The sequence below is a fragment of the Balaenoptera ricei genome, chromosome 1 (genome assembly GCF_028023285.1).
Source record: "Balaenoptera ricei isolate mBalRic1 chromosome 1, mBalRic1.hap2, whole genome shotgun sequence".
Lineage (NCBI taxonomy): Eukaryota > Metazoa > Chordata > Mammalia > Artiodactyla > Balaenopteridae > Balaenoptera > Balaenoptera ricei.
The window spans coordinates 160256371-160284202 of NC_082639.1; the positions used below are offsets into that span (position 1 = coordinate 160256371).

Sequence of the window (27832 nt, forward strand, 5' to 3'; positions counted from 1 at the left end):
CTAGTCTAAGCTTGCATGATGTTTCACCAGATTCAGCCTAGAAATTGGGGTTCGCATGTCTAGATTTGACCCCACCATCAATCCTCCACTTGACTGCCAGAAGGATTGTCCTAAATCACAGACCTGGTGATACCGCTTTCCTCTGAAATGCTCCAGGTTGCCTTGTATTGTCAGGAGAGGGTCCTGGCTCGTTAGCCATGGTGTACGTAGAAGGGTCTTCAAAATCCAGCACGTGCCTCCCTTTACGAAGTCACCTCCAGCCCCACCAACTCTAAGCTCTGACCTCACAGAGCTGTGTAGCCATATTTTCTCACCCCTGCACTGTGTACATGTTATCCTTGCTGGAAAAACAGAAAAGCCCTTCCTCCCCTCCATTGTCCTCTCATCCTGTAACCCTCAGTTCAAGCAGCAGAACCACACCTCCAGGCAGCCACAGCTCTAACCTTGGCCCTCCAGCCCCGGAACTGGTCACTTACTGCCCCATGAGACAGTGAGCTTTCGGAGGGGGAGGACTGCATTTCATTCTTCCCTCGTGCCCAGTAAATTGGCCGTTATTTGGCATATAAGAGATGTTCAGAAAACTTTTGTTGAAACCTCTTGACCTCATCCATCCCCCTGGTTCCTTTGGCTTCATTCTCTCTCATCCTCTAAAATACAGTTGCGTAGCATAGCTCCTTCCCTGCCTCTGCATGGGCTCCTCCCTGCACCCCTAGTACGCTTATCACACACGTGGATTATGGAGCCAAGAAGGTTGCTTCCTTTCCTGAAAGCCTGGAGGCTCTGGATCCATCCGCTCTCTGCAACCCTTCAACACTCAGCAGTTTTATTCTTAAAGTGCATGTGCCTAGGAAATCTGCATGCCCTGGCAGGGAAAACATAGGTAGCAAAGAGTTGGGAGGCCCTTTGCCAGGTGGCCCTGCAGACTCCCCACAAGTCACTCTCCTGATGGGCCCAGTGTCTTCCTTCTCCCTCCCAAGTCCAAGCCCTGTGGAGTTGCGAGAGATCTTGTGCTACAGGTTGGATGCAGGCTGACGTTGAAGGGCAAACCTCAGGCCCATGTCTTCCAGAAAGAAAATTTTCCTATTCTCAACAACTCAGTCTCTCTCTCTAGGGAAAGGCCTCAGGCTCAAAGCCTAGGACTTAAGAAGTGGCATTCACTTTTTTTTTTTTTTAATTAATTAATTTATTTATTTATTTTTGGCTGTGTTGGGTCTTCGTTTTCTGTGCGAGGGCTTTCTCTAGTTGCAGCAAGCGGGGGCCACTCTTCATCGCGGTGCGCAGGCCTCTCACTATCGTGGCCTCTCTTGTTGCGGAGCACAGGCTCCGGACGCGCAGGCTCAGTAATTGTGGCTCACGGGCCCAGTTGCTCCGCGGCATGTGGGATCTTCCCAGACCAGGGCTCGAAGCCGTGTCCCCTGCATTAGCAGGCAGATTCTCAACCACTGCGCCACCAGGGAAGCCCCTGGCATTCACTTTTGATCAATCGTCAGAAAGGGTTCAACAGAAACACATCCCCACTGTAGACTACCCTTCCTCAAGAGACCCCTGACAGGGCCTCCAGACTGCAGAGGCCATGTCCACTGGCAGGGCAGAGGCCACAGACCTCCCTGATTTGGTGCCCATCTCTTCTTCAGGAGGAAGCAGGGCTGGGAGGGGCCTAGATGGGGCCACTTCATTCCATCCCAGTTTTCCTTTGATCCCTTAAGTCCGATGGTGGAGGGGGAGGAGGAGAGGCCACTGGCCTGGATCCTAATCATGGCTTGCCACTAACCTTGTGAGACTTTGGGCCAATCCAACATCCTTTCTGGGTCTCAGTTTCTCCTTCTCTAAAATGAAAGCTGGACTAGCACTAGCTATTCTGTAAGGCTTCTTGGATGATTCTCAGTTGGCCTGCGGGGTTTAATTCCAAAAGGACAAACTGCATTACTCATCAGGGTAGGAAGTGGGAGTGATGAATACCTTTACTTACCTAAAGGTAAGTGACAAGTTCCACTGGACAGGACAGAGGGACAGCCCTGCCAGGAATACTGTTGTCAAGAACTCTAAGGGCGAAAATGACCAACAGGACCTGGCCATGCACATTAGCTCCTGGGGTGCCAGGTGCTGGGATCCAGGTTCAGACTCAGAAGGTTGGAAGGGCTACACGTAGGGGTGGACACTCAGCAAATCACCCCGTGACCTGGCCCCAGTCCTGGGTGAATCCGGAGGGCCTCATCCCCTAGTGAAGGCTCTCAGGGCCAGTCCCAGAGGGCTGGTAGAAGCCAGGCCTAGGAACGAAACCGGAAGAGGCACTTGGACCCTGGTTCCCAGAGTGGGAGAAAGGGGTGGGCACCCGGGCAGAGGGAGCCCTGGGGATTGGCAGCGGCTGTGGGCAGGGCGGGAGGGACGGGGGAGGAGTCAACTTATACGTGTGAAAAACTCTGGCGGGGGCCGGGCTCTTCCCTTCCTCCTCCTCCTCCCCCTCCCTGCTCTTCCCCACCTTCCTCCACCCCTTCCCTTCCCCTCCCCTTCTCCCTCCTCCTCCTCCTCTTCTAGCTCAGGTTGCAGCTTCTCTGGGGAGCCGCTCACCTTTCCGGAGCTGGGGAAGACGCCCCGAGCCCGGGCAGGGACCCCAGCAGGGCGCAGGGTACGGCGCCCAGACCCGCGGCACCCCGGCCGTCGCGGGCTGGAGCCGGCGCGCCGCGGACCCCAGGACACCCGCGGTGAGTCCCGCGGGCGGCGCGCTGTGTCCGGCCGGCTGGGCGGGCGGCGCGCCGGGGGAGGAAGGGGAGGTCGGAGGAGGGGGCACCGCGGCGCCGGGTGAACGGAGCAAAGGTAAGCGGAGCGGCTCTTAAAGGCGCCGTTCTGCTTTTGCCCTGGGGCGAGAGGTTGGAGGGAAATACCGGAGCGACATGGGGAGGTCCGAGATCACGAGGCGAGTGGACAAGAGTGTTGGGGGGTGGGCGATGCCCTGCGAAGGCCAGTCCCAGGTTCCAGGTGCTTAGGAGGGAGGACTGTTTTGCCTTCTCAGATCCTCCGCCCACCCCACCCCCCCACCGGTACTCACTTTGGCCCCCGGGCTCCTAGGAAGCAAAGTTTTCCACCCCATCGGGAACCAGGCGCTTTCTCACTTCCCTTCCTTCTGGGAAGGGCAAGGGTCAGGAGTCTCCGGTAACGGGAGAATCCGCCAGTGTGGGACCAGATCCCGCCTTGAAGGGCTTTCTGGGCTCCGGTGAACTTTCCAGAGAGGCAGGCTGGGGCTGGGTGGGAGGCCAGGGCCCTGGGGTGAAGGTGGAAGGACAGGACACGTGAAGCCCTGCAGGTTCCAGCGCTGAGGGGTGTGTGGGGGGGCTGAGTGGGGGCCTCTGGGGGTTACTGCGCCTCTTCTCTCCCTGCCCACCCGGGAGCCCAAAGGGGCAGTGCCACCTCCCCACCCAGCAGCAGCGGGCAAAGGGTTAACGCAGCGGTGGGAAAGGGTGGGTGGCCTGTTGGGAGATGTGGCTTGAGGATTCTCCTGTCTGGGGGGGGGGGGGGGGAGACAATCAGGAATCAGAAATCTGAGGTCCGCTCTGGCTGGAAGCCTCTGTTCTCTCCCTGTTAGGGGCGGGGGTTTCTGGAGCTGTCTGCAGGCCTTGTGGTGGGAGGCCGGTTGTTGAGACAGTAACTGATCTTCTGTGCTTGGGGTCAACGCCCTGCTAGGCACCAGTGACGTCTTTCTGATTCTCTCTGAACCCCTTCCCAACAGCAAGGGTGGGAGAGTTGGGGCTGTGAGGAGTGGGGGTCAGCTTCCCAGAACCTCAGCCCCACCACCAGCCCGGCCCTCAGCAGTTCCCCAACTGTGTCCTGGGCCCTGTGACTCACTGACACCACCAGCCTGCCCCTCCTGTGTCAGCGCCCTGTGAGATTCGGCATGTTCGTGTGGCGTTTTCCACTGGGCATGGGCACACAGCACATTCCCCGACACTGGCCTGAGGGAGTAGAATCCTCGAGGATGAGGGTGCCTGGAATGTCTGGCTGACAGACATGTCCTCAGAGATCCCCTACCTTTCCTCTGCCTTGGGCAGGGGGCTGGGACCACCTTGCTTAGGGTTGGGGGAAGGCGAAGATGGCCCCAGGCAACACTGGCTCCTGGGTTTGGGTCTGCATCTTGAAGGTGTTCTGGAGAGAGGGTCACCTTGCCACAGCAGAGCTGCTGTCTCAGGTTACCCTGCCCCAGTCAACCTCCTGTGCCCCTGAGGAGCCTGTGAGGCTGACCTCCCCCAGCCCTGCAACCTCACTGCCCACTGGGACTCTCCCCGCTGGCCGCACACGCCCACCAGGAGCCTTCATTCTTCCCAGAGTTACTGGGGTTTCCAGAGCCAGAGTAGACTTCAGTAAGTTACATGCGATTTCTGAATGCCTCAGTGTCTACCGTTTATTGATTTTATTTTTGACTGGGCATTTATTATTGATTGGGTGCCAAGTAGTGTGTCAGACAGCTTTATGAAGTAGGTATTATTATCTTCATTTTATGGTGAGGAAACAAAGACTCTGAGATACCAACCTTCCCCAAATCCACAAAGGTGGGATCCAGCCCACTTCATCTGACCTCAAGGCCCCTGTCTCTTAGTTCCTGCCCCGTCAAGGGAGATGCCAGCCTACTCTGGAGTTGTCTGGTTCTATAGCCGTCCTTGGAGAAGGAAGGATGGGGCTGGTGCTGTCAGTAAGGAGGCTCCCTCTTATCCTGTGCCAGGCAGGACCAAGCTTCTCCATGGATTGCAGGAGAGAGGGTACCCGGTCTGAGGAACAAGTAGGTTTTTGGTCTAAGATCTCATGGGACTGATCGAGCTGCCTGCCTTGGAAGCCTCCCCACCGGGCCTTGAGGAGATAAGCTGCCTTTATGGCTGCATTTGTTTTCTCGACAGACCCAGACTGTCCTCTGCCAAGTTGGCCTTCCTGTGCCCAGGCAAACAAGCCCCATACTATAGGGCAGAGTCTGGCTTGGCTTCTTCCAGCTCCTACTCCAACTGTGCCTCTACTTTCTGGGGTCACCCTGTTTTGGACTTTTGTCCAGCATCTCCATCCATCCCTCTGCAGATTTCTTCTTTCCTTCCCTGAGTTTGAGGCCTAAAGGAGAGGGCCAGCCCAGCTCCTGCAAGTATCAATACCAGCTGTGTGACTTCTCTCTCCCCAGCAAACTCTTGAGCTTCTCCCAGCCTCAGTTTCCTCATCTGTGAAATGGGGATCATAATAAGGAGGGTTGTTGCATGAATTAAATGAAGTAATGCATTGGCACACGGCAAATGCTAAATAACCGGTAGCTGTGTTTGTTATTTGGAAGGGAATTCCTAGTTATCGCACTGTGCCTGGCTTTCAGTAGAGACAGAGTCAGGCTTTCCTAATGCCATCAGGCCGGGCCCTTAGACAGTATCTTTCCTGTTCCTCCAGGTTGGGGAGGAGGGCTCTGTGTAAGAGAATGGCGGGTGGGGTGGGGTACCAATTGGATGAGAACCTGCCTGGAGGGGACCAGGAGCCTGTGCTGTGGGACTGTACCTTCCCCTCTATCCCAGTTTCTAGGATGAGTGAGGTAGGCACTGGGACCTGGAAACCCAACAGCTCCCTTCTCTGAGGGCCTCTGGCAGGGCCTCCTTTCCCTGGGGTAAGAAGACCCTCCTCCAGTACTTAATTAATTGCAGTCCCTGTTCTGCTCTGTTGTCCGGGAGGGAGTGGCTGGCCTCGATCTAGACTCACCTGATTAGCTTCACCCCGTTGGGTGTGAGTCACATTTCTCTTCCCCCATCCACCCTGGACCCTTTGCCCTCCTGGCATTAGCTGCTGAGTAGGCATTTTCCCATCTCCAGGGGGTGGGAGCAAACCAAGGTCTTGTCCTGGTCCCCACAGCGCATGTGTGCGCACACACGGAACCCAGCTCTGAGGCTGGACACCCAGCAGCTCAGGCAGAGGGTCTGGGACCCAGGATCATGACAGAGCCAGTGGCTGGGCCTGGCAGGAGCTGGCCAGTGGCGCAGCAGCAGACCAGGAAGAGGGAAATCTGTAGGCGCATCTCAGCCAGACCTCCTGTCTGAAGGAGAGCGCATCTGCTCCTGAAATCTCCACGGTTCTGTCTGCAGAGGAGGAGCAATGAGGAGGCAGGTGTGAGAATTGCCTTTGAACTGAAAAGGGTCTTGAGGCTTCCGGACAGCGTGAATGACCCTGGTGAGACAGGACACCCTGGTCTTGGAGACATTGGCCCGAACTTTTGAAGGGACAGTGGTGAGACCCTCTTTCTTGGAACTCTGGATAATGGTTTCACCCTGTGCTCCCACTCCACCCTTCCAACATTAAATAAAGTCTTCCCTAGAAATAGAGGGGTCAGTGTAGACAGCATGACCCGACAATGGCCAGCTGGTGCGTTCATCATTTTTGTGTGTGGAGTGTCTCCTGCTCACCGTGGGTGGGGGCAGTGTATGGACTCCAGGGTCAGTGCAAATCCTGCCGCTGTCGCTCAGTAAGTGGTTGCCTTAGGTGAAGGAACTTGCTCACCCAAGTTTCAGTTTCCTCATTTAGAAAATGGAGAGAGTAATAGTATTACCTCATGTGGTTGTGAGAATTCCAATGAGATAATGTCCACAATATTCCTTGAATTTTGCCCTGCCTGGTGTCATTATCGAGGGTGGTGGCAGACGGAGTTAGTGGCCACATTTGGCAGTTCTCAGGACCCTGGCCGCTCCTTGATCCCTGTAGAAACCAGGGTTCAGGCCCCCAGTCGGGCAGGAAACACTGTTCTTAAAGCATTTCTACCCTCCCTTACCCTGAGCGCCCTCTCCATTTTATCATTATTGTAGGAAGCTCTGGCAAATCTCCAGAATGATTTTTGTCCTCACACCTTGCTTCCCTAAAGGAGCCTCCCCTTTCCTGCCTTTGGGGATCCCCTCAGGAACTGGGGCTCCTTCTCTCCTCTGGCCCTAGCCACCCAGCAAAGGAGATTCTTGCTGGGTGACCAGGCCCAGGAGGGGACGTGGCTGTCCTTCTCCACATCCTGGCAGGATCCAGTGCCTGGAAGCAGGTAGGTGGTAGGTCCTGCACTGGAGGGCATCACACTCATGACATCAGCGGTGCTGGGTCTCTAGACCCCCTCTGCCAGCAGGGCATAGGCTGAGGTCAGGAAAGGGGGCCCTGAGCCCCTCCCTGTTCCTGGCACGGAGCCCAGCTGGCAGCACCCCTTGCCACGGCTGGGCTGGGTGCCACATTCTGGGCTGATGCCAGACCTGCCTGGCTCCTTCCCTGTGCAAGGCAGCCCTCCAGTGGGCTGCTGATTTCCCTGATAATGGTGCCCGGGGCGGGGAATGCCGTCTCCGGCCAGGTCCTTGCCATCCCTTCCAACCCTGGGGGAGCAGAAAGGGCATGGAACTCAAAGTCACAAGCCCTCAGTTCTAGTCTCGGCTCTGCCCCATCAACCCAGTGGCCTTGGGCAGCTCGCTCCCCTTTCTGAGTCTTCCGTTCTTCACCCGAAAAACGAGGACACAGACTAGGGGATTTCTAGAGCTCCGTCCAGGACGGCTGGTTTGTGGTTCCAGCTTTTGCCAATCCTGCTGGCAAGGTGAGCTGTGCTCAGAGACCCCAGGAGGGACTCTGCCTCTGATCCCCCAAACTCTGCAGCACAGGGCCTTCCCCCAGCTGAGGCCAGGGCCGCTGGTCCTTGCCACAGCTTCAGCGGGCGAGAAAGGCCTGGAAGACCTCCTCCTTGTCAGATAGGAGGAAAATAAGTACTTCCCAAAGGAGTGGGTGCCGGATTCAAACGCCATGCAGGCACTGATGCCCAAGGGCAAGGCTTGGCAAACCATGGCTCTTGGCCAAATCCAGCCTATATTACTCTGACCCATGAGCTAAGAATGATTTTTATAGTTTTAAGTAGTTGGGAAAAATTCAAAAGTTGAAAGTAATATTTTGTGACACTTGAATATTACATAAAATGCGAATTTTCGTGTCCACAGTGAAGGTTTACTGGAACATAGCCACACATTCATTTACATCTTGTCTGTGGGTCCTTTATGGGGATAGAGCTGTATAATGGCAGAGACCATATGGCCACAAAGCCTAAAATACTGACAGTCTGGCCTTTTACAGGAAAGTTTGCTGACCCTTCTCAAGAAAACCATGGTTCTCCCAAAGTTTTCACTAAATAGTTCTGGAATCTACCTAAAAATACTTTTTTTTTCATTTAAAAAGAAGCGTTAACTTCTTCTTTTAACATTAGCAGTGAATGTTCATTATGGAAATATTAGAAGATGCAAATAAGCAAAAAGAAGGTATTAAAATCACCCATAATTCTGCTACCCTGTTATATAACTACTGTTAGCATTTTAACTTAGATCCTTCTGGAATATATATATGTTTGTCTGTGTGGGTATATATACACACACACACACACACACACATATATATATTTATATCCTTCTGGATTATATACAGTGTATTTACATGTATTTATATAGTGTACATGTATGACACATGTATATCTAGCACACATACAGCTTTTACAAGTTGTACACAAATGCCCTTTTCATTTAAATACACATCTCAAACTATTTGCTATCTCGGGGACTGTCCTAGGCCCAGTGGGTAATTCTAGGATCTCAGACCCTAGGGGAACATCTAGACCGAAATGCCCAGCAGGCAGTTGGGCCTGTGTGTGTGAGGCTCAGGGACTTGGTGGGGCCAGAGCTGTGGATCTGGGAGTCATCAGCACATGAGTGGTGGTTTCCACCACAGGAGAGCATGAGGTCACCAGGATGAGTGTAGATGGGGAGGAACAAAGGGCCAAAGAGGGAACTCTCAGGAGCGCCGACATTCAGGGACAGGTAGAGGAAGTAAGTCCACCAGACAAGGGAGGGAGAAAGAAGCAGGAGAACCAGAAGGCTGTGGGAGGGGAAGACAAGCCAAGAGCCTGGGACAGTGCCTGGTGCTGAGTGGGTACTTGTGAAGTGAGAGAGGGTCTAGGAGAAACCAGCGCCACCCCTGAGCTCTGGGTGGTGGGTGCCGCTGATGGGACGTTTAAAGAACAGGTGAACAACTGCAGGATGTTCAGAGGCATCCCAGAGGGGGCCTTGGAGACAGAGAGGAGCAGGGAGGTGGTCCAGGCCGAGGCGGCCGCCTGGGCCCAGCTTGGTGAGAGGGAGGCCATGCTGAGTGTGAGGAAGCCAGCTTGCCCTAAAGGATGGAGAATGTTGGCCAGGGTCCTTCAGAATGTGGGCCTGGCGTTGTTGGGCCAAACTAGTGGCGGTGGAGGGCTGGGAGTGGAGTATAAATAGAAATGTGGTCTGGAGGTGCTGGGAAACCCTCCCCTCCTGCCCTCCCTGCTCATGAGACTGAGCAGTCCCCCGGGATGCCAGAGCTTGAAGGCCCCTGCCGTTCTGTTGCTAAAGTTGGACATGGCGAGAAAACCAAAGAGACGTTAACAAAGATCCCATGACAGGTTCTTCAATCTGGACAAGGGAAGGCTGAAGGAGAGGTGACCTGGATGCCTTTATTTCTCCTCCTATTGATGGAATAGAGGATGGTGGGCATCAGCATCTGTCCTTAAGCAAACAGAGAGGAAACAGTTGTGAGCTATTTCCATTAGGATTTAGGAAGAAAGACCTAAGAAGAGGTTCCAGACTCTGGAATTTTAAAAACACTGGGTACTAGGTGAGGGACCTTCCTTGAGGGTCTTTAATGGATGCTGCTAAGAGGAGTGGAAAAGGGTCTTCTCTGTCTGGGAGGTGAGGCAGGCCTGGTCTGGAAGCAGACATGGGAGACAGAGATCTTGCCTGCGCTGGCTCCTTGCTCCAGCCTCTGGTCTGGGATGTTATGCACGGCCAGGACCACAGTTGACAGAAGGGCACCTTGTCCCATCTTATCACTTAGAAATCCAGAGCCTCCACAAAGATTACAGGCCAGCCTTAGCTGGGTCTCCAGAAAAGGCTGAAAAGAAAATACCAGAAGATGATATACGTGACTTCATTCCTTGAGCCTCAGGAAGCCAAAAAGAGCAGAGTATCAGCAGGGCTGATGTGGGGCCCACACCAATGGGGCGGTGGCGGGTTGGTCAGGAGGGGTCATCTGTAGGGGTTGAGGCCAAGGTCTGAGCCTGGGTAGTGCACCTGACCTGTGAGGCCCTGGAAGTCTGCCCCTAGGGGATGGGAGCCCATGAGGAGGGCCCCAAGGTCTGCCAAGCCCCCTCTCCACAAGCCCTGGAGGCCCCAACTCGGTGCATGTTCAGTTGGTACCTCTCTTTAGGATTGTTTCCATCCCCTGTCCATCCCTCACTGTGCTGTGGCACCTGCCAACCCTGAGGCCTCCACAGACCTCACTGGGGGAGTAGCTGCTGGGCAGGAAGCTGCCCCCTCTGCCCCAGCCCACGCTCCCCCCACTGCCATGGGGAAGAGTTGGCTGGAGAAGGAGGGCTAGGTTACAGATGAGGCTTGGAGTCCAGTGGGCAACTGACAGTCTCCTGGCAGCCCTCTTACCTCCAAATAGCTCCCAGAACCAGGAATTTTCAGCTTTCATAGATTTGCTCACTGATCATTTGAGGGTTTGCTTGGTGCCAGGCCCCATGTCAGGCACATGGGGGTGTAATGATGAGTCAGACCCAGTTTTTGCCCTTAACAAGCCCACAGGCAAACTAGGGAAACAGACAAACAAGCAGTTACAGTACAGGGAGCCAAGGGTGCTACTTGGGGACATCCAGAATGTCGTGGGAGCACAGACAAGGGGCCCCCACCTGGCTGGGCCAGCAGGGTTTCAGGCTAGAGAGGACATGAGGGGCATCGTAGAAGGCATCCAGGAAGAGGTCATGCCTGACTTGAGCCTTGAAGATGGGAACACTTTGCTGGCTTTCCCCTTGTCCCTGGCCCACAGGTCCCTGGGTTCCAGTTCCCACTGAGAGCCAGGAGAACCGAGGAGGAAAGATGTCCTAGGGAGTCCAGGGCTGGTTGACGGACCCCCGGGCTTGCTCTAGTGTGCCCAGAAAGAGGGCAGGGCCAGGCCATCCCCGTGGGCTCAAGTCCCACCTGCTAAGAGTGGGGCTGGCCTGACAAGGAGAAGATAAACGTAGAAACAGGTCCCTGGCCTGCCTGAGAGTGGAAGGGTCTGCACACAGACAGAGAGAGTGTTCTGGGGGTTCAAGGTGCCAAAAGGTCTTTGTCTTCATTGACCCTAAGGTTTAAATGTCTACAGAGGAAAGAGGCTTGAACAAGTCATTATGGTGCACTGGCTATGGTCTAATTCAGCCGTGTGTTCATTCATTCCACAAACACTGGCTGAGCACCTGGTAGGTTCCTTCCACCATGAGGCGCTGGGGAAGCAGAGCTGCCTGAGACCACGCTCTTGCCATGAAGACATCACCATCTAGTCACGAATGTGCACAGGCTGCTCTGGAAGCATCTCATTTTACCTTGAGGGAGGAGCGGTGGCCACGTGCGGCTTCCCAGGGGAAGCAGCACTTGAGTTGAGTTTGGCAGCGGTTTTACCTAGGGAAAAATGAGGAAGGGCATCCCAGGCCAAGTGAAGGTTCATGTGGGCCGTGAGTGTGGTTTACCCTGAGGACGCCAAGTACATTTCATAAAGCTGGACCCCCCAGGGAGGGGTGAGAGCTGAGATAAGGAGGAGACAGGGATCAAAACACAGGAGGCCTAATCTTCTGGCCACTGGAGTTTGGACTTTTTCCTGAGGGTGGCGTTAATATTGAAGGATTCAAAATAGGGAAGTGACATCATCAGAAAGCAACTGGGAAAGTTAGGTCTCGCAGCCAGTGGCAATTGGATAGGAGGTTAGGCATTATCCCCATTTAGCAGACAAGGAAACTGAGGCATGGGTGTCTTCCCAGGTCATAGTGCTAGTACGTGGGAGAGCTGGGACATCTTCCATGACTCCAAACTGTAGAGGATTTTGGAGAGCAGGCCTGGGCAGCACGTGGCCCTCACTGCGGGACTTTTGCATCAGGTAGGATGCCGTGGAGGCTGGTGGTGCATTTGTCCAGGGCAGGGGCCACCCTGAGCCCCAGACGCTTCGCCTCCTGACCGGCTTCTTGCAGGTTAGTCCTGCTTGCTCCTGGAAGGCCTTCCCGGCCTGCTTCCTGCATTCCAACAGGGGCTGTGAGAATCTTCTCTGAGCTCTGTCCCTGTGTCCAGAGCATCTGTTCACTGGCAGAGTGGCCACAGGCCTATCTGTCCCCTTAATTCTGGCCACTCAGAAGGCCCCAGGCTGACAGCCTCGCTCATCCAGGCCGGAGCTCGCGGAATGAGGTGAGTGATGCGGGCTCCAGGGCTTCTGCTTCTGCTTCTGCCACTGCCTCTCAGCTCCAGGCAGTCGTGCGGTGACTGGCTTCTCCTGAGGTTTGTCGCAAACTAGGGAAACTAAAGCCTCAAGCTGTGCAAGGCAGGGTCAGTTAGAGGATGAAGGAAGAGATGGTATCTGCTGGCTCCCTGCAGGCACAGTTCTACTGGAAGGAGGGAGTGTCTCTGAAGTCTCAGTTCATGACGTCTGCAGACTTGGTCAGCCGTGGCCTCTAGTTGTTTTGAAACCTGCCCAAAGGCCCAGAGTGGCTGAGTGGCTGAGGTGGGGGCAGGAAGTGGGCAGCAGAGAATGTCATAAGGATCCTAGCTGGTGGTCAGCCTTTGGGACCAAGGGTCAGACCCTCTGGGCTTCAGAAAGTGGGCAGTTGGAAGTTACATCCTTCCTCCCCTGTCCCTGAACTCACAGAGACTGAGCGCTTAAAGAAAAGAAAACAAAGCAAAAAGAGGGACTTGAAAAAGTATCTAACGTGCCTGGAATGCAGTAGGTGCTCCATGTGCTGGTGCAACAGCCAGCCAGGCCTGCTGTATGTGACCAGCACTAGGCACAGGAATCAAAGCACCCCTGGTGAGGGAGGCACGAGGAAAGTCCTCACTGTGATCCTGTGGATGATGTACTTTCACCATCAGATGGGCACCCTGCGGTCCTAGGGGGTCTGGGAAGCTTCTGAAGACCCAGGACCTGAACTGCATGCTGTGTTGGGGAGTGGGGAGAGCAGAGCCCGAGAGGAACGGGAGGGCAGGTCTTGAAGGACCTTGGGTTGCAGGCTTTATTGTGAATGGGACTTTATTCAGGAGGAAGGCAAAGGGGCTTCTCAAAGAGTTCTCTGAGGAATCTCAGAGCCTGGCTTTCTGGAGGTTAGGAAGTGAAGCTGACCTCCGCCCTCTGCCCCAGTCTGCAGCCAAACTTCTGTGAGAGGGAGGCTGTGGCCCAGCTTCCCTGGATGCTCTGTCCATCTCCTTTTCTGCCTCCATGGTCTCCCGGTCTGGGTCACAGCCTAGAGGCAGGTGTTAGTTCTGGGGCCTGGCAGAGGTTGTCCAGGGGGTGGGGAGCAGCAGGCCACCTCTGCACTACCTGGATGATGGGCCCGTGGGCCGGCCTGGCCTGCCCCGTGGATGAGAGCAGTCAGCTAGGAGGCCCAGGTCCCCTGCCCGACGTGGCCCTGCCAAGTTGCATCAATAATTGGGGGGACCCCTCCTACCTGGCCTTTCCCTCTCCATCTGGTGGCTCAGGCCTGCCGATTGCCAACCATGTTCCCTGTTCCCTGTTCCTCTTCCGTCCCAAGGCTTCAAAGTGCCTTATGGGCTATAAGAACGTCTGTGAGGGATGTGTTTGATGAGCTTTATATGGGCCTCTTTTCTGGTACATTTTTACATCTGTGCAGGAAGTTGAGAGAAAAAGAAAAGGAGAAAAGAGAGCTAACATTTTCTGGGTGTCTTCCTTGTGTCAGCTCACTCAGCATCCCCACTCAGACATCCACTGGACATGAAACACATGCCTAAAACCCCACCCAGACCTCCAATCCCACCATCCCTCATCCCCACAATGGCCTCCCATCCTTCCAGTTGCTCAGGCCAAACCCTTCAGAGTCCTGCTTGACTCCTTTCTCACACGCCATATACAATCTGTCCGCAAATCCCTCTGGCTCCACTTTCAAAATATACCCAGAATCCAGCCACTTCTCCCCACCTCCACTGCTCTACGCTTCCCCCAGCCATCACCTCCTGACCAAGCTCCCTGCTGCAGCCCGAGGGAGCCTATTAAAACCTAAATGGGATCAAATCACTCATCCCCGCAAACCCTCCCAAATCCCGAGGGGCCCCAACATGATCAGCTCTCTTCTCCAGCCACACTGCTGTTCCCAGACCGTACCAAACTCAATTCTGCCTCAGGACCTTTGCACCTACTGTTCCCTTGCTGACCTGCTTCCCCCAGATTCTGTATGACTAGCTCCCTCCCCAGTGCCTACTCAGAATTTTTCCCAGAAGATGTCACCTTCTCAGGGAAGACTTCCTGACCACCCTATTTGAAACTGCAACATCCCACCTCTCACACCCCATCCCTCTTTCCTGTTTTATTTTTCTCTGTTGCACTTGTCACCATGTAACATGCCGTATATTTTATTTACTTATTTTCTTTGTTGCCTCTCCCCACCCCCATTAGAGTGTCAGGATTAATGAGGGCAGAATTAATGTCTGTTTTGTTCACAAGTGGATTCTCAGGGTCAACAACAGTGCCTGACACGTAGCAGATGTTCAATAAATAATTGTTGAATGAAAGACTAGAGCCAAAGCTATGAGCGATGGTGTCACTGAATCGCCGTCATCAGCTTGCTAGTGGTAGCACGGGATTGGAAGCTGGGGTTGTCTGACTTTAATTCAGGGTGGCGGTGGAGGAGACCTGCAAGGTAGAAAACCGCACTTACAGCCTAGGCCACAGGGAGGGGCAGAGTGGGGGAGTTCCAGTTAGGAGAAGAAAGGAGCAATGTGGTCACTGAGTCTGTGTACTTAGCAACAGCCAGGAAATTGCTGCATGATTTTGAGCAAGTCAGTTCCCCTCTGGGAGCCGCGTTGTCCTCCACGGGCGAGCCAGGGAGGGTTAGAATGGGGGTTCTGTGAGTGCCCGCTCCTGCTGACACTCCAGGAGTCCAGCCCTTTCTCGCGGGGCACATAGCGGCCTCTGGGCAAGTGTCAGTTTCCTCTCGGCCTGGCTCCTCCTTCCTCCTGTGCTACCTGCTTCTCTGGCACCAGCAGGAAGTGCTGGGTTGGCTGGTATGTGCCCAGGAGGAGGCGATGGGAGGTAGGCCGAGAACTTTATGGACTCACCTGGGCAGGAGGGAAGGCCTGGTTGGGGGTCTGCCTGCCCACCCCTGCAGCTCCTGAGGGGGACTTCTCCTTCAGCATTCCCCCACCCCACCCGGCCAGGCCAGCGTCCTTGGACGCCCATCTCCCTCTTCCCCTGGCACCAGTTGCCCGGGGACAGCCCCAGATGGCTCCCTGGCCCTGGGGACAAAGGCCACACTGTGCCCAGCCCTGGGCTGGCTTCAGGCTGGGTCACACTGAGCCCTTCTATTCCCAGATGGGGGTGAGGGGCAGACGGCACGAAGGTAACAGGCCTTTTTCCTGTCGCCCTTCCCCCCTGACCCTCAAATCTGAGGAACTGACTCTCCAAAGAAAGAAGTCACAGAGGCATCTTGTGTCCTGAGGTAGGGAACAACAGACCATTCACTGCCCAGCCTGCCCTGTCACACCCAGACCCTGCCGGGTTCAAGGCCCCAATTGTCCCCATCCAAGGGCAGCATCCACTCTGCATGGTCACCACCCCTGCCGCCTGCTCCCCTGCCACCCTCAGGAAGTCCATCCCTACATCTGACCGCCATCGCTCCTGCTACAGTGACAGCCACTTACTTCCTCTCAGTCTCTTCTCAGGCCGGGTGCAGAGCAGCTGGTTCCCATCGTCCGCATTGCTTGGCTCCACGTTCCTGCTCAAGTGAGCCGTCCCCAGTTTCACCGTCCACATGCTTCCTGGTCCCACTGGTGTCTCCTTGCTGCTAACAAGGAGGGCAGGTGCAGTTCAGGCTGCTTCTCCTTTGTCTTGTAGAGATTGGGGGCCTCCCTCACAGAAGGCTTTTGATGAGCTCCCCTCTCCCTCCCCTACAGGCAAATGCAAGGGCGTGAGATATATGGCAGCTACTGGTGGATTCCTGAGCCACAAACCCAATGTGCCATCCCATAAATCCCAGACTGTAGGATGGCTTTATGGGAGGCCTCTTTTTAGAAGAGGGCGTGACTGGCCCCTTTTGGCAGAGCCCAGACCTCAGGGAGCCAAGTGCCCAGTCGCCCCACTCCCTAGGATGACCATGACTGAGCTTGGGGCATCGGTTTGTGCAGGGCAGATATTTTCTCCCCTTCTGGTGGGTCTCCTGCTCCACTCAGCATTCCTCCACCTTCCTGTGCCTCCGCAGCTTCGAGGATTCCTCATCTCAGCCCATTAGTGCGATCTGGAAACCTGGGCAGATTACCATCCCTTACCTAGACCTCAGGTGCTTCCCAACCATGGCTCCAGTGTTCAGATCATTGGGCATGGGTTTTATTCATTTGTTTGTTTGTTTTTTGGCCACCCCATGCAACTTGTGGGATGGGGGATGATTTTAAAAAATGAATTTTCCCAGGCACCATCCTCAGAGCCTCAGTTCCAGAATCTGAGGGCAAAGCCCAGGCATCTGAACGTTTCCCAATACTCCCTGCTGATGCTGATGTTCAGCCAACTTGTAGACAGTTGATCTGTGCGATGGGGACATCTCCACTCTCCTGTCGTGTGGGAAATATGAGTCAACAGGCAGGGTGTGTCGAGGTCCTCTTGTCACTGGAGCCTACACGCTGCCACCATCATGAAGCCCCCCTATGCACCCCCATCCCCGGCTGGCTGCTCACAGGAGTGAGGTGGGTGGAAGCCTCTGGGAGCTTCCTGTCCATGAGAATCCTGCAGACGACAGGCCTGGACACTGCACAGAGCCAGGAGGAGTGGCTGAGGTTGGCTGGCAGGAATGAGCTTGGAGATGGAGAAGTAAGAAAGTTCCAGGCTGGTGGGCTTTGCAAGGAAGCTGGAAGAAGAAGAGCTTTCAGCTACCTTCTCATCAAAGGAGGCCTCACAGCCCCCAGGTTCCTTGAGAAGAGGGACCAGGCTTTACTCACCGCTAACCCCAGTGCCTAGTGTAATGCTTGGCACTTCATTTGTTGAGCCAAACTGAGTGAGACTTCATAGCCCACTGACAGAGATAGGCTCGGCTGGCAGTGCAGACCCAACGCCTGTACTCTGAGAGGTGCCAGCCTGACGAAGGAGTGCCTGGCAATACCCAGTCTCTGGGCTCAGGGGAGCTGGAGGGCTACAACTTAGCTGCCTTTGGGGACAGCCAGGGAAAGGACCCTTTCCAGGCTGGCTGAGTACAGAAGGATGTGATCCATAAACAAAGTAAACATGTTACTGACCCATAATCCCTTAAACCAGGATTCAGGAGGGGCCTGGTTGCCTTGGCAACTGGTTACTGGCCAGTGACAGTGCTGAGAGCATCCTCTGGAAATGGGCTGTGCTTGGTGCATGGGTAAAAGCTGGGAGAGGGTGCAGGATGGCCCCCTCCCATCACAGGGCTAGCCCTGATGGCTTCATGGCAGGCATGGGTGGGGGCCCTTGTGAGGCCTCTTGATCCCAGCCCCACTGTAGCTGAGGGAGAAGGAGGCAGAGTAGAAATGAGGGGGTGGCCACACTGGGAGCTTATGAAACCATGGAGGGGAGGGGAGGGGAAGGGGGGAAAGGGAAGGGAAGGCATGACAGCCCCACTCTGAGTTTTCAGGGCAGAACAGAGAAGGAAGGGTCTATGGGAAGAAGCAGTTGCACAAGTCTCATTGGGAGGCCAGCGGGTGTCCCCTCACTCAGGGGGCAAGAGGGCTGAGGAGCCGCAGGGAGGGAACCTCTTCTCGCTGGGGAGGGGGCCCTGGGGTGAGCAGAGCAGCCCATCCCTCTCCTTCATCATGTTCTCTGCAGTAGACACCCTGCCTGCTGGGGTTCTGGTGCGGAAGGGGCCGGCAGTGCTCAGCCTCCCCTCCCTGGGGGCCCTGTCTGTTTCCGGTAAATTTCTGTCTTTCCCTTGAGACATTCAACTGCTCCTGACCTCCCATATTTCAGCAGGAGGGATGGGGCTGGGCCAGCTCAGATGCATACATCCTCTCCCTTGTCCCTTTCCTCTCTTTTCCTGTCTCCTGGGGATCCAGGACAAGCCGGAGAGGGACTCCCAGGTGTCAATATTAGGATGAAATGGGGTTTGGACCAGACTGCGTTACAAGGGTGTAGGCTAAGCTATGTTCAGCTTATGGGCATCAATCAGTAAGGCTTACTGGCTGTTGACATATTCAGCCTCCTCCATGCAAGTTGATAAAGAGCTGCTGGCCCTAGGGCCACCCGGTTCTGGTGTCTTCCCTGCCACCCCTGGCCTCCTTCCAGAACTCTCTAGACCTCCAGCAGCTAAAAGGTTACCATCTGGCCCTGGGGAGGCCTTCAGGATCCTGTTGGCACATCAAGCTGCTATTATGAGCAGTACTTTGCTGTGCTTCCTTAATATTCCCTGTGAATATCTCCCCAGGGACAGGGAATCCTGGGGGGATGAGATTCCCGAGGAGGAAGAGGGTTAGGAAGATGCAACCCTGGCCCCTGAGTGCGGGGCGACAGAGCTTGATGGGAAGACCCAGAATTCACATTTGGTGTCGACTGGCCCCATTGCCGTGTTCTCACCCGCTCTTCTCACTTCTGTCCCAGGACCCTGCGGCCTGCTGCCTGCTGATCATGAACAAAATGAAGAACTTTAAGCGTCGCTTCTCCCTGTCAGTGCCCCGCACTGAGACCATCGAGGAGTCCTTGGCCGAGTTCACAGAGCAGTTCAACCAGCTCCACAACCGGCGCAATGAGGGTGAGGGGTCTGGGGCCCTTCCCCCGCCCCTCCCCACCCGGCATCCCCCCCCGCCCCTCCCCACCCTCCCTGACACACCGTGACACACAGCAGGGCTGGCCTTGGGGCTGGCCTTGGTCCGGGAAGGGCAGAGTGAAGTCTCCTCCCCACCCCTGTGCCGGGGCAGAGGCAGGGAGGGTGGCTGATGCCTCTCCGTCTCAGGCCTGCAGCTCCGTCCTCTGGACAGAGACCCCCAGCCAGAGTCCAGCACCTTCTCCCCCGCAGACAGAGGGGAGGACCCCGGGCAGCTGTCCCCTGGCATGCAGTACCGGCGGCAGAACCAGCGCCGCTTCTCCACGGAGGTGAGGGGCTCCAGGCTCTACGACACATCCACAAATGTATGCCCAGGAAGGTGGTTGCCTTGGAGCCAGACTTCATGGGTTCAAATCCCGGCTCTGCCACTGATTAGCTCTGTGACCTTGAGCAGGCTACGCAACCTCTGTGTACCACAGTCTCCTTGTGTTAAAATGGTCATCGAGAAGATTAAATGAGAATATATGCCACGTGCTCAGGACATTCCTGGTACATAGCAAGGGCGAGACAATTTGACTATTGGTCTTATGACCCACATACATGTGCCCAAGTGTGTGAAAAATATGCTTACAGAATCGCAGTGTCTGCAGGAATCTCATTCTACAGATGGTGACTCTGAGGTCCAGAGAGGGAAAGGGACCTCCTAAGGTCGCACAGCAACCCCTGGATGTCCATGTATGTCTCAGCACATCTTTGAAGCCTCACAGCCTCACAGTTCAGTCCTGCTGGGGTTGTTCACAGGGAAAGCCAGGCCCAGGGCCAGAGGCGAGGGTCCCACAGCCCTAGCTACCCTGGAGCAAACACTGGCACCCCTGTCTCATCCTGGCCACTGCAGGACATCAGTAAGAGGCTCTCTCTGCCCATGGACATCCGTCTGCCCCAGGAATTCCTCCAGAAGCTGCAGCTGGAGAGCCCAGACCTGCCCAAACCTCTCACCCGAATGTCCCGCCGTGCCTCCCTGGTGAGTCCCAAGAGGGTCAGAGGTCGCCTGGGTGGAACACCCTCTCCCCTGCAAGACATCAGTCCTGGTTTTGCATGTCCTAGCTGAGGCCTGTAGCAGTTTCCAAGGAGGTTTCTGGGCCTCTGGCGCCACCTGCTGGCCGAGAGGATTCCCATAGCTGGTGCTCTTGGTCAACCTCCATTCCCTAGTTGAGCCCCACCAGTGCTGGAGCTGAGCTCCAAGCCCCCTCTGGGTTCCAGAGTCTTCACCAGGGTGAGGTCAATAAACCAGCTGGCCCGTGTTTCCAAGTCTTGGCTGCCTATCAGATTTCCCTGGGAGCATCTTACAAAACACAGATTCTGGTCCCCAGTCCAGATACCTACAGAATCAAACTCTGGGTGGTGGGGCCCAGGAATCTGTATTGTTAAGGGTTGGGTACTACTGAGCTGGAGCAAGTGTGCTGATGAGAGAGGCTGTAGGGAGGTGGGTTCTGAGCTGGACCCCAAGGTACAGTGGAGAAAAAGGCACAGTTCCTGCCCTTGAGGGACTTCTGAGCAGGATGTAGACAGACAGGTGATAAAGGCCTGTGGCAATCCCAGGACTACAACCCTGGGCTCTGCACCCTCCACTGCCACAGGAGAAAGAAACTCACACTTCCAAGGCCTCCCTCCTGTATCACAGGAACAGAGAGAAGCGGAGAGGGAGGATTTGGGGCTGCCCTCACCCTGCTAGCCTCAGACCCCCTGGGGGGTCTCATTCTCTTTCCACCTGGAGGCTGGGGGTGGGGAGGTGTACTCTATGTGGGACTGCTGGGGCCTTCAAGCTCACAGGACCCTATGTCTCTCCCTCTCAGTCAGATATCGGCTTTGGGAAACTGGAAACATACGTGAAACTGGACAAACTGGGGGAGGTAAGAGGCTGGGTTGGGTGTTCTCCAGGCCGCCAGGCAGATGGCTAGGAGGAGGAACAGGGTCCTCCCCAGCCTTCCCCAATCTGCGGTCACGCTACCCCTGTCCCACAGATCTCGCCATGCAGTCTGGCCCAGCCTTTGGCAGGTGTTAAGGTGGGCCCAGGTCCTGGAGGAGGGCATGAGGATGGAGTGGCTGATGGGCTCTGGGGCAGAATCCAGTCTTTTTTTCCCTGCAAATATTTCTTGTCTGGGATCAAATCCCAACTCCTCCTTTTACCAGCTCCGTGGCCTGGTGTGAGCTATGTGACCTCCCTCTGTGCCTTGGTTTCTTCCTCTGTCAAATGGAGATCCCTAATTGTTCTACCTCATAGGGTGTTGTGAGGACTGAGTAGGTCACTATAAGCTTTTGTGCTGTGTAATTATTAGCTATTTCCGTAAACACTGTGCTGGGCTTTGTGTTCCAGGCTGGGGGTGGGCAGTGGTTTACAGAGAGGAGGAGGATGTGGCCCTTTCCTTCCAGGAACCCAGAGGAGACCTATATGTAAACATCAACAGAATATAAGGAAGAACAAAACTGGTGTTATAATAGAGGGACATCTTGCCTGCTGGGGGCTTACAGGAAGGACAGTTCCTTCTGACCGGGAAGGGGTTAGGGACAGCTTCACAGAGAAGTGGGCTTTGGAAGAAACAGAATTTCAGTGAAGGGGGGGTAGGGAAGGGCGGTCCTGCCAAAGTCATGGCCCAAGCAGAGGCACAAAGAGGAGGACATTGGACAGAGGAGAGCGGGGCCTGAATGTGGCTGGGCTGCTGGGGTTCTTGTTCCCAGGGAACCTATGCCACAGTCTTCAAAGGGCGCAGCAAACTGACAGAGAACCTCGTGGCCCTGAAGGAGATCCGGCTGGAGCATGAGGAAGGCGCGCCCTGCACTGCCATCCGAGAGGGTACAGCATCCTAGGGTCCTGTAGTCTTGGGGCTCCTGGCAGGAGGGGTTCTTGGCCTGTGCCCTGGTGGCAGCCTGGGGGCCAAGGATCATTGCTGGAATGGGGACTCCTGAGGCTGATCCCAGGAGGAGAGGGTATGAGGGGCATATGGGGCCTAAGGGACCCAGGCAGGCCTGTCTCCCCATAGTGTCTTTACTGAGGAACCTGAAACATGCCAATATTGTGACCCTGCATGACCTCATCCACACGGAGCGCTCCCTCACCCTGGTGTTTGAATACCTGGTGAGTTGGGGTAGGGGTGAGGGGGGGAGAGGGTGGGGGTGGCCCAGGCCTTGTTCTGGAATCAGGTTCTCAGATGCTCCCGTGCAGGAATGGCCCAAGGGCCCAGGCTTAGGGGCAGCTCAGAGCCAGGGACCTGTCCCACTCCTCGGCTTGGGCCCTGCCCAGGGAAGGGCTCCTGGCCAGGCGTCAGGTCAGGGCGAGCGCTGAGCCAGGCCCTGTGTTCCAGGACAGTGACCTGAAGCAGTATCTGGACCACTGTGGAAACCTCATGAGCATGCACAACGTCAAGGTAAGAGCCTCCGTGTCATGGACCTCCGCGCTCTAACGCTGAGCCTTAGGTTCCCTGTCTGTCAAATGGGAGCATGAGTTACCTGCCAGGGTGAAGAGAGGCTTCCGGGGAAATTCAGAGGGATGAATGACCTCGTCTGTGTGCGTACATCCCCACACAGGCAGGCTTCCTGGCCCAGTGTGGCGCCTCTCAGCTCCCCGGCTGGGGTACTCTCTCCTCCCCCACCCTCCTGCCTCCTCTGTGCACCTGGTGCCCTGCCCTCTGGATGGGATTCCCTGGGGTGGATGGGGCCCGGGATGCGGCTTCCACGCAGGCAGGAGAACCAGGTAGCTCTCCAAGTACCTCACCTCCACCCAGTCTTGTCCCCATCGCCGTCCCAGCCACGGGGAAGAGGCGCAGGGTTCCTCCCTTCCCCCCTCCCCTCCGTGGGCCATGCTCCCACCTTGCACTGCTTCCTTTCTTTTCCCTCCCCAAGATTTTCATGTTCCAGCTGCTCCGGGGCCTCGCCTACTGCCACCGCCGCAAGATCCTGCACCGGGACCTGAAACCCCAGAACCTGCTCATCAACGACAGAGGGGAGCTGAAGCTGGCCGACTTCGGTGAGCGCCAGAGCCCACAGGGCTGGGGCAGGGTGGTGGAGGAATCTGACGCAGTCTCCTCAGGATGTGGGCACTGTCCGGGGTGGGGGCGGTTCAGTGACGGGTCTGTCCCTAGGACTGGCCCGGGCCAAGTCAGTGCCCACGAAGACGTACTCCAATGAGGTGGTGACCCTGTGGTACAGGCCCCCCGACGTGCTGCTGGGGTCCACGGAGTACTCCACCCCCATCGATATGTGGTAAGCAAGCGCTGTGGGACTGGGCGGGGGGGTGGGGAGGTGGGGCAGGGGCTTCCGCACCTGCGACTCGCTTTTGCTGCCCCAAGGGCCTCTGCGAAGGACTGTCTAACCTCTTTTGAATAAAAGCCATGTGGTATCCTGTTGAACTGGATGTTAAAGAATTGAGGGCTTCCCTGGTGGTCCAGTGGTTAAGACTGTGCTTCCAATGCAGGGGACGCGGGTTCGATCCCTGGTCGGCAAACTAAGACCCCACATGCTACATTGCATGGCCAAAAAATAAAATAAAGAGAAGCAAGTTTACGGGGGGAAAAAAAAAAAAATGCATTAAAAAATAAAATAGAATTAAGTCAGAGCTACATTGGGGTTTCCCTGGCTCTAAATAGACTCTCTTAGGCTGTGCTTCTGAAATATTCGCCCAGGGGTACATAGGGGGTTACCAGAGGGTACAGGAGGGCCCCCACAGTAAATATGATGAATCTTACCCAAGCATCAGTTCTACTGAAAAATTTAGAAGGGATACTTTTTTTCTTAAAATTAACGCACGTATGATTCAGTGTAGAAGGAAAAGATGGCCGAACTTTAAAGGTAAAACACAGTTTTCTGATGAATGGCTGCTGTGCCCTACAGCAGGGGTTTCCTTGGAGAGTGGATTTGTGGACTTCTCTCTTCCAGAGGGGCACATGATGGAAAGTTTGAGACAACACTGCTTGAAGAGCTCCCTCATGGGTGCTGGCTATGCAGACCCAAATCCTATAGAGTGAAAGGGGAGAGATCAAAGCGTCCTAGAGCCCTGAGAAGCCCCCAGAGGGAGGCTGGAGTGGGTGGCTGTGCTGTGCTAGGAGCCTCTGCAGCCCTGGGCCACCCACCCCGGTGCCATGACCCATTTGAGTCACTGTGGCAGGGCATCGTGGTGGAGCAGCGCTAGGAAGCGCGGGTGCAAGGAGGTCCAGCCTAACGCCGCCCCTGCCCATTGCTCCCTGCAGGGGCGTTGGCTGCATCCATTACGAGATGGCCACAGGGAGGCCCCTATTCCCCGGCTCCACGGTCAAGGAGGAGCTGCACCTCATCTTCCGACTCCTTGGTCAGTCTCCTGCCGCTCCCTCCCTCTCACCACTAGGGGGCGCCGGAACTCTGTCCAGCCCGGGCGCATATCTGGACTGGGAAGAGCAGCTCCCACCGGATCTCTACAGGGCGGGGCCCCCGGTGGACTCAGTCATTCTATGACCCCACCTCCTACCTTGCACCCCTCCAAGTCGCCCTCGGCTCTGGCCTCTCACCCCTCCCCACCCCTTCTCATCTCCCCAGGGACCCCCACGGAAGAGACGTGGCCTGGTGTGATGGCCCTTTCCGAGTTCCGAGCCTACAACTTCCCCCGATACCTGCCCCAGCCGCTCATCAGTCATGCTCCCAGGTAGCCCCTCCTCCCCACTCCTCCTCTCTGCCTGTGGGCCTGGCCGTCCCTCCCAGAGGTGGCTGTGAGCCCCACCCGTCCCACCCCACCCCCATAGACCAGACCTGTGCCAGCTCCTTCCTCCCGCAGGTTGGACACTGATGGCATCAACCTCCTGACCGGCCTCCTCCTGGTGAGTGTGCCCCCACGCCGACCAGGGCCAGGCAGTCAGAGAGCTGAAGCCCCAAGATCCCAGCCCAGCCCTCCGTCCCACCTGCATGCTGGTGGGCTCAGGAGCCTGAACCGGCTCCCTCACGTACCCTCCACCCACCAGGCCCGAGGGGAGTGCTGGCTTCCACAGACTTCAGAGCAGGTGCACTCCCAACTCAAACCGCAATTCAGACCCTAGCTGTGTAGCTGTGGGCAAGTTACAGAGCTTTTCTGTGGCTCAGTTTCCTCAACTGCAAGGTAGAATGAATCATTCACATTTTGTAAGATGGTCTTGAGGATAAATTGAGGTTACGGAATACACTTAGAATGGTGCCTGTCTTGAATAAGCATACGATAAAGGGTAGTTGTTAGCATTACATGTTAATATTACTATTAAAGCTATGATCTTAGATGCCTCAGCATCTGTATTTCCATCCCAAGAGGAGGTCATTCTCCGAAAGCCCCATTTCTGGTTTTCTCCTGGTGGCTGGAGACCTGAGACCCTGAGTTCTGAGACTGCCTTGGCTTGAGCGGGCAGCTGACCCCAGGGGCTTCTCAGGTTAGACTCTGGCCCTTCCCTTCTTGGTCATATAACTTAGCATGGGAATAGCATTGCCCAGAGGGGTCCCTGCAGTCCCCCACCCTCTGCTTTTCAGTACGAATCCAAGAGTCGCGTGTCAGCAGAGGCGGCCCTGAGGCACCCCTACTTCCGGTCACTGGGGGAGCGTGTGCACCAGCTCGAAGACAGTGAGTGTGTAGGGGAGGTTGGGGGAAGGGGGCTGGGCCACCCCAGAACCAGAGAAAGGGAGCAGCTGGTGTACGAGGGGAGGAAACCCTGTGGATCCAAGGTGCTGCCTGAAAGGCCCAGTTAGGTGCTCCTGGGCCAGTCCTAACTAAGGGGGTGCTCGATGGGTGTGGGGGCCTCAGGCTCCAGGAGCAGGGCCAGCTCCACTCAGCTCTCTCCCGGCCTTTTCCCTCTCTCACCCCAGCTGCTTCCATCTTCTCCCTGAAGGAGATCCAGCTCCAGAAGGACCCAGGCTACCGGGGCCTGGCCTTTCAGCAGCCAGGTAGGGGCTCGTGCCTCCCCCACCTCCTCCTCTTATTAGAGGAGGCCAGGGCAGGCGGCTCCACCCTCTTGAGGAGCAGAGATAGGGCCCAGCAGCCCCTCCTGCGGTGGGAATCGGCGTGGCCTCCCTGACACTGGCCTGTCTTCCGGGGGCCCGTGGGGAGCAGGGAAGGGGCTGGTTTCCCTATCTCCTTGCCAGGCTTCCTCCTCCTGCGTTTCCCTCCTCAACCCCCACCCTAGACAGAACGCTGCATCTGACAGTAGCCCTGATGAAGGTGCACGCTTTTCCTGGTGCATTCTCTCTGCAAATTCTGAGCTCTCTGGCCTCCATCCTGGGAGAACTGTACTTTGTTTCTAGACTAGCTGATGGCCGCAGACATGATAAGTGCTTTCCATGCAGTATCTCATTTAATCCTAAAATACCCCTTGAAATTGGTACTATTAGTTAATGCTCCCCATTTCACAGGCAATGAGACTGAGGCTCTGGGAGGCTAAGGTGCAATTTCACATAGCTAGTAAGCAGAGATGGGATTTGAACCCAGGGCTGACCAGCTCCCAAGCACATGCTCTTGCTGGCTCTATCAGAGTAGCTCTGGAGGATGCCCGTCCCTCCTGATCTCAGGTGACCTTCGGCCCAGCCTTCTCCCTGCAGTCCCACATCTTTCCTTCCATTCTCCAGGGCGAGGGAAGAGCCGGCGGCAGAGCATCTTCTGAGCTGTGCCCACCCTGCTGTGGCCCAAGGGACGAGAGGTCACACTGAGCACAACTGCGGCAGGATGGGGCCCGTGTGGCTTCGGAGGACTGAGGAGTGAGGGCTAACGGCCGGTCCAGAAGACCTCTCGGCAGCCCTGCTGGCCACGGCTGTTTCCTCTCCCTTCTTCCCACATGCCTCCCCAGTGGCCTTGGCCTGGACACCAACCCCTCCATCACCTTCCCTGGGGCTGGGCATGAGCTGCTTCCCTGGGAGGAGGTGAGGGGACAGGAAGCGATCTCAGACACTTTCCCACTCTAAAGTGCTCAGACACCAGCATGGAACCCACATGGACAGAAGAGTCTAGAGGCTGGGCAGAGCGCTATGCCTTGGACATGGGCACCACCATGCCCAGGGTACCTGCCTGCCTCAGGTTTGGTCGAGTCCCTTTCAGGCCCCTTGGAGCCCACACGTCTTTCCCCTTCTTCCCCCCTGAGAGCAGGAAGCAACATGGCACCTTGTCTGGGACCCTGGAATCCTGGGTGCCAACGTGTGTGCCAAAGCCCACCCCCACCTGAAGGGCAGGTGTCCCCAGAGCAACAGAGAGAGTCGTAGCCCCACCTCCTCTTCTCATCATCCCCCACTTGTCCCCATTCCCCACTCCTCGCCAGAGGCCCCGTATGCTGCTGGACGCCCAGTTGAGTCCAGCGGTGGCCTGGTCCCGCCAGCTGCACTCCTGCCAGCTCAGCCGGGCCCGCCCGTCTCCCCAGTCTGAATGGGATTGCCTTAAATTGGCAGGCGGTAGAGCACGCACTGCCCTTGGAGCTCTGACCCAAGCTCCTACCTTCCACCCTTTCCCGAGAGTGGCTCCTGCTTATCATCCCTGAGCGCTGGTAAGCCAGCCCTGGGCCAGGGTCCCGAGGACGGTACCCAGATATGCAGGGTCACCCTGACACTGGTGCCAGCTCCCTGGGGCTGGCACAGCCTCCCTCGTCCCCTCCTTCCCAGCCCCCGTGGCTCTGTCCTTGCTCCACCCTATCTGGGCACCAGCCTCCCCATGCCCCTGGCCTCCCCAGAGGGCGGTCACCAGAGAGAGAATCAGCACCGCAGTCTGAGGTACAGGAAGGTGGGACAGGACAGGATAGACTTTGATCCCGAGCCCCGAGCCCCAGGGGACTGGGAGTTTTAGGGCCGTGGCCCCGCGAGAAGGCACCCCCCACCACCCCTATGGAGCACACCTATTCTATTCCCAAAGTCTCCTCAACACTTGGCTGAATCTTGGATGGCGAGGCCAAGGGGTGGCCAGGTCCCCTGCACACCCCCCTCAGCCTGAGGAGCAGCCCTGGAGGGTCTTGGCTTCCCCACAAGTCCCTCCACTCCTCCCCCGCTGTACTGTGAATTTCCTGTGACTCAGCGCAAAGACAGATAATATATTTAATTCATGTTGTACAGAAA

At 56.2% G+C, this 27832-nt stretch overlaps 1 protein-coding gene and 1 long non-coding RNA gene across 4 annotated transcripts; one reads left to right on the forward strand and one right to left on the reverse strand.

Annotated features, from left to right (window-relative positions):
* Positions 1-1204: 1204 nt before the first annotated feature.
* On the reverse strand, positions 1205-2863 carry LOC132375164 (uncharacterized). Its single transcript, XR_009505938.1, has 3 exons — positions 2569-2863; positions 1772-1890; positions 1205-1415 (listed from the first exon to the last, which is right to left on the reverse strand). It is a non-coding gene; the product is annotated as an uncharacterized LOC132375164 (long non-coding RNA).
* On the forward strand, positions 2471-27832 carry CDK18 (cyclin dependent kinase 18). 3 transcript variants are annotated; one of them, XM_059940209.1, is made up of 16 exons: positions 2471-2702; positions 18601-18751; positions 18953-19092; positions 19659-19784; positions 20617-20673; positions 21500-21614; positions 21802-21896; positions 22123-22185; positions 22661-22784; positions 22900-23020; positions 24004-24101; positions 24326-24431; positions 24561-24603; positions 25277-25367; positions 25610-25687; positions 26366-27832. In XM_059940209.1, exons 2-16 carry the CDS (start codon positions 18628-18630, stop codon positions 26398-26400), a joined length of 1416 nt encoding a protein of 471 aa, XP_059796192.1. In that variant the 5' UTR covers positions 2471-2702; positions 18601-18627; the 3' UTR covers positions 26401-27832. The 3 variants fall into 3 exon arrangements, with proteins under 3 accessions (XP_059796192.1, XP_059796174.1, XP_059796183.1); XM_059940191.1 differs by lacking the exon at positions 2471-2702 and adding an exon at positions 15719-15857; XM_059940200.1 differs by lacking the exons at positions 2471-2702; positions 18953-19092 and having other exon boundaries at positions 18669-18751.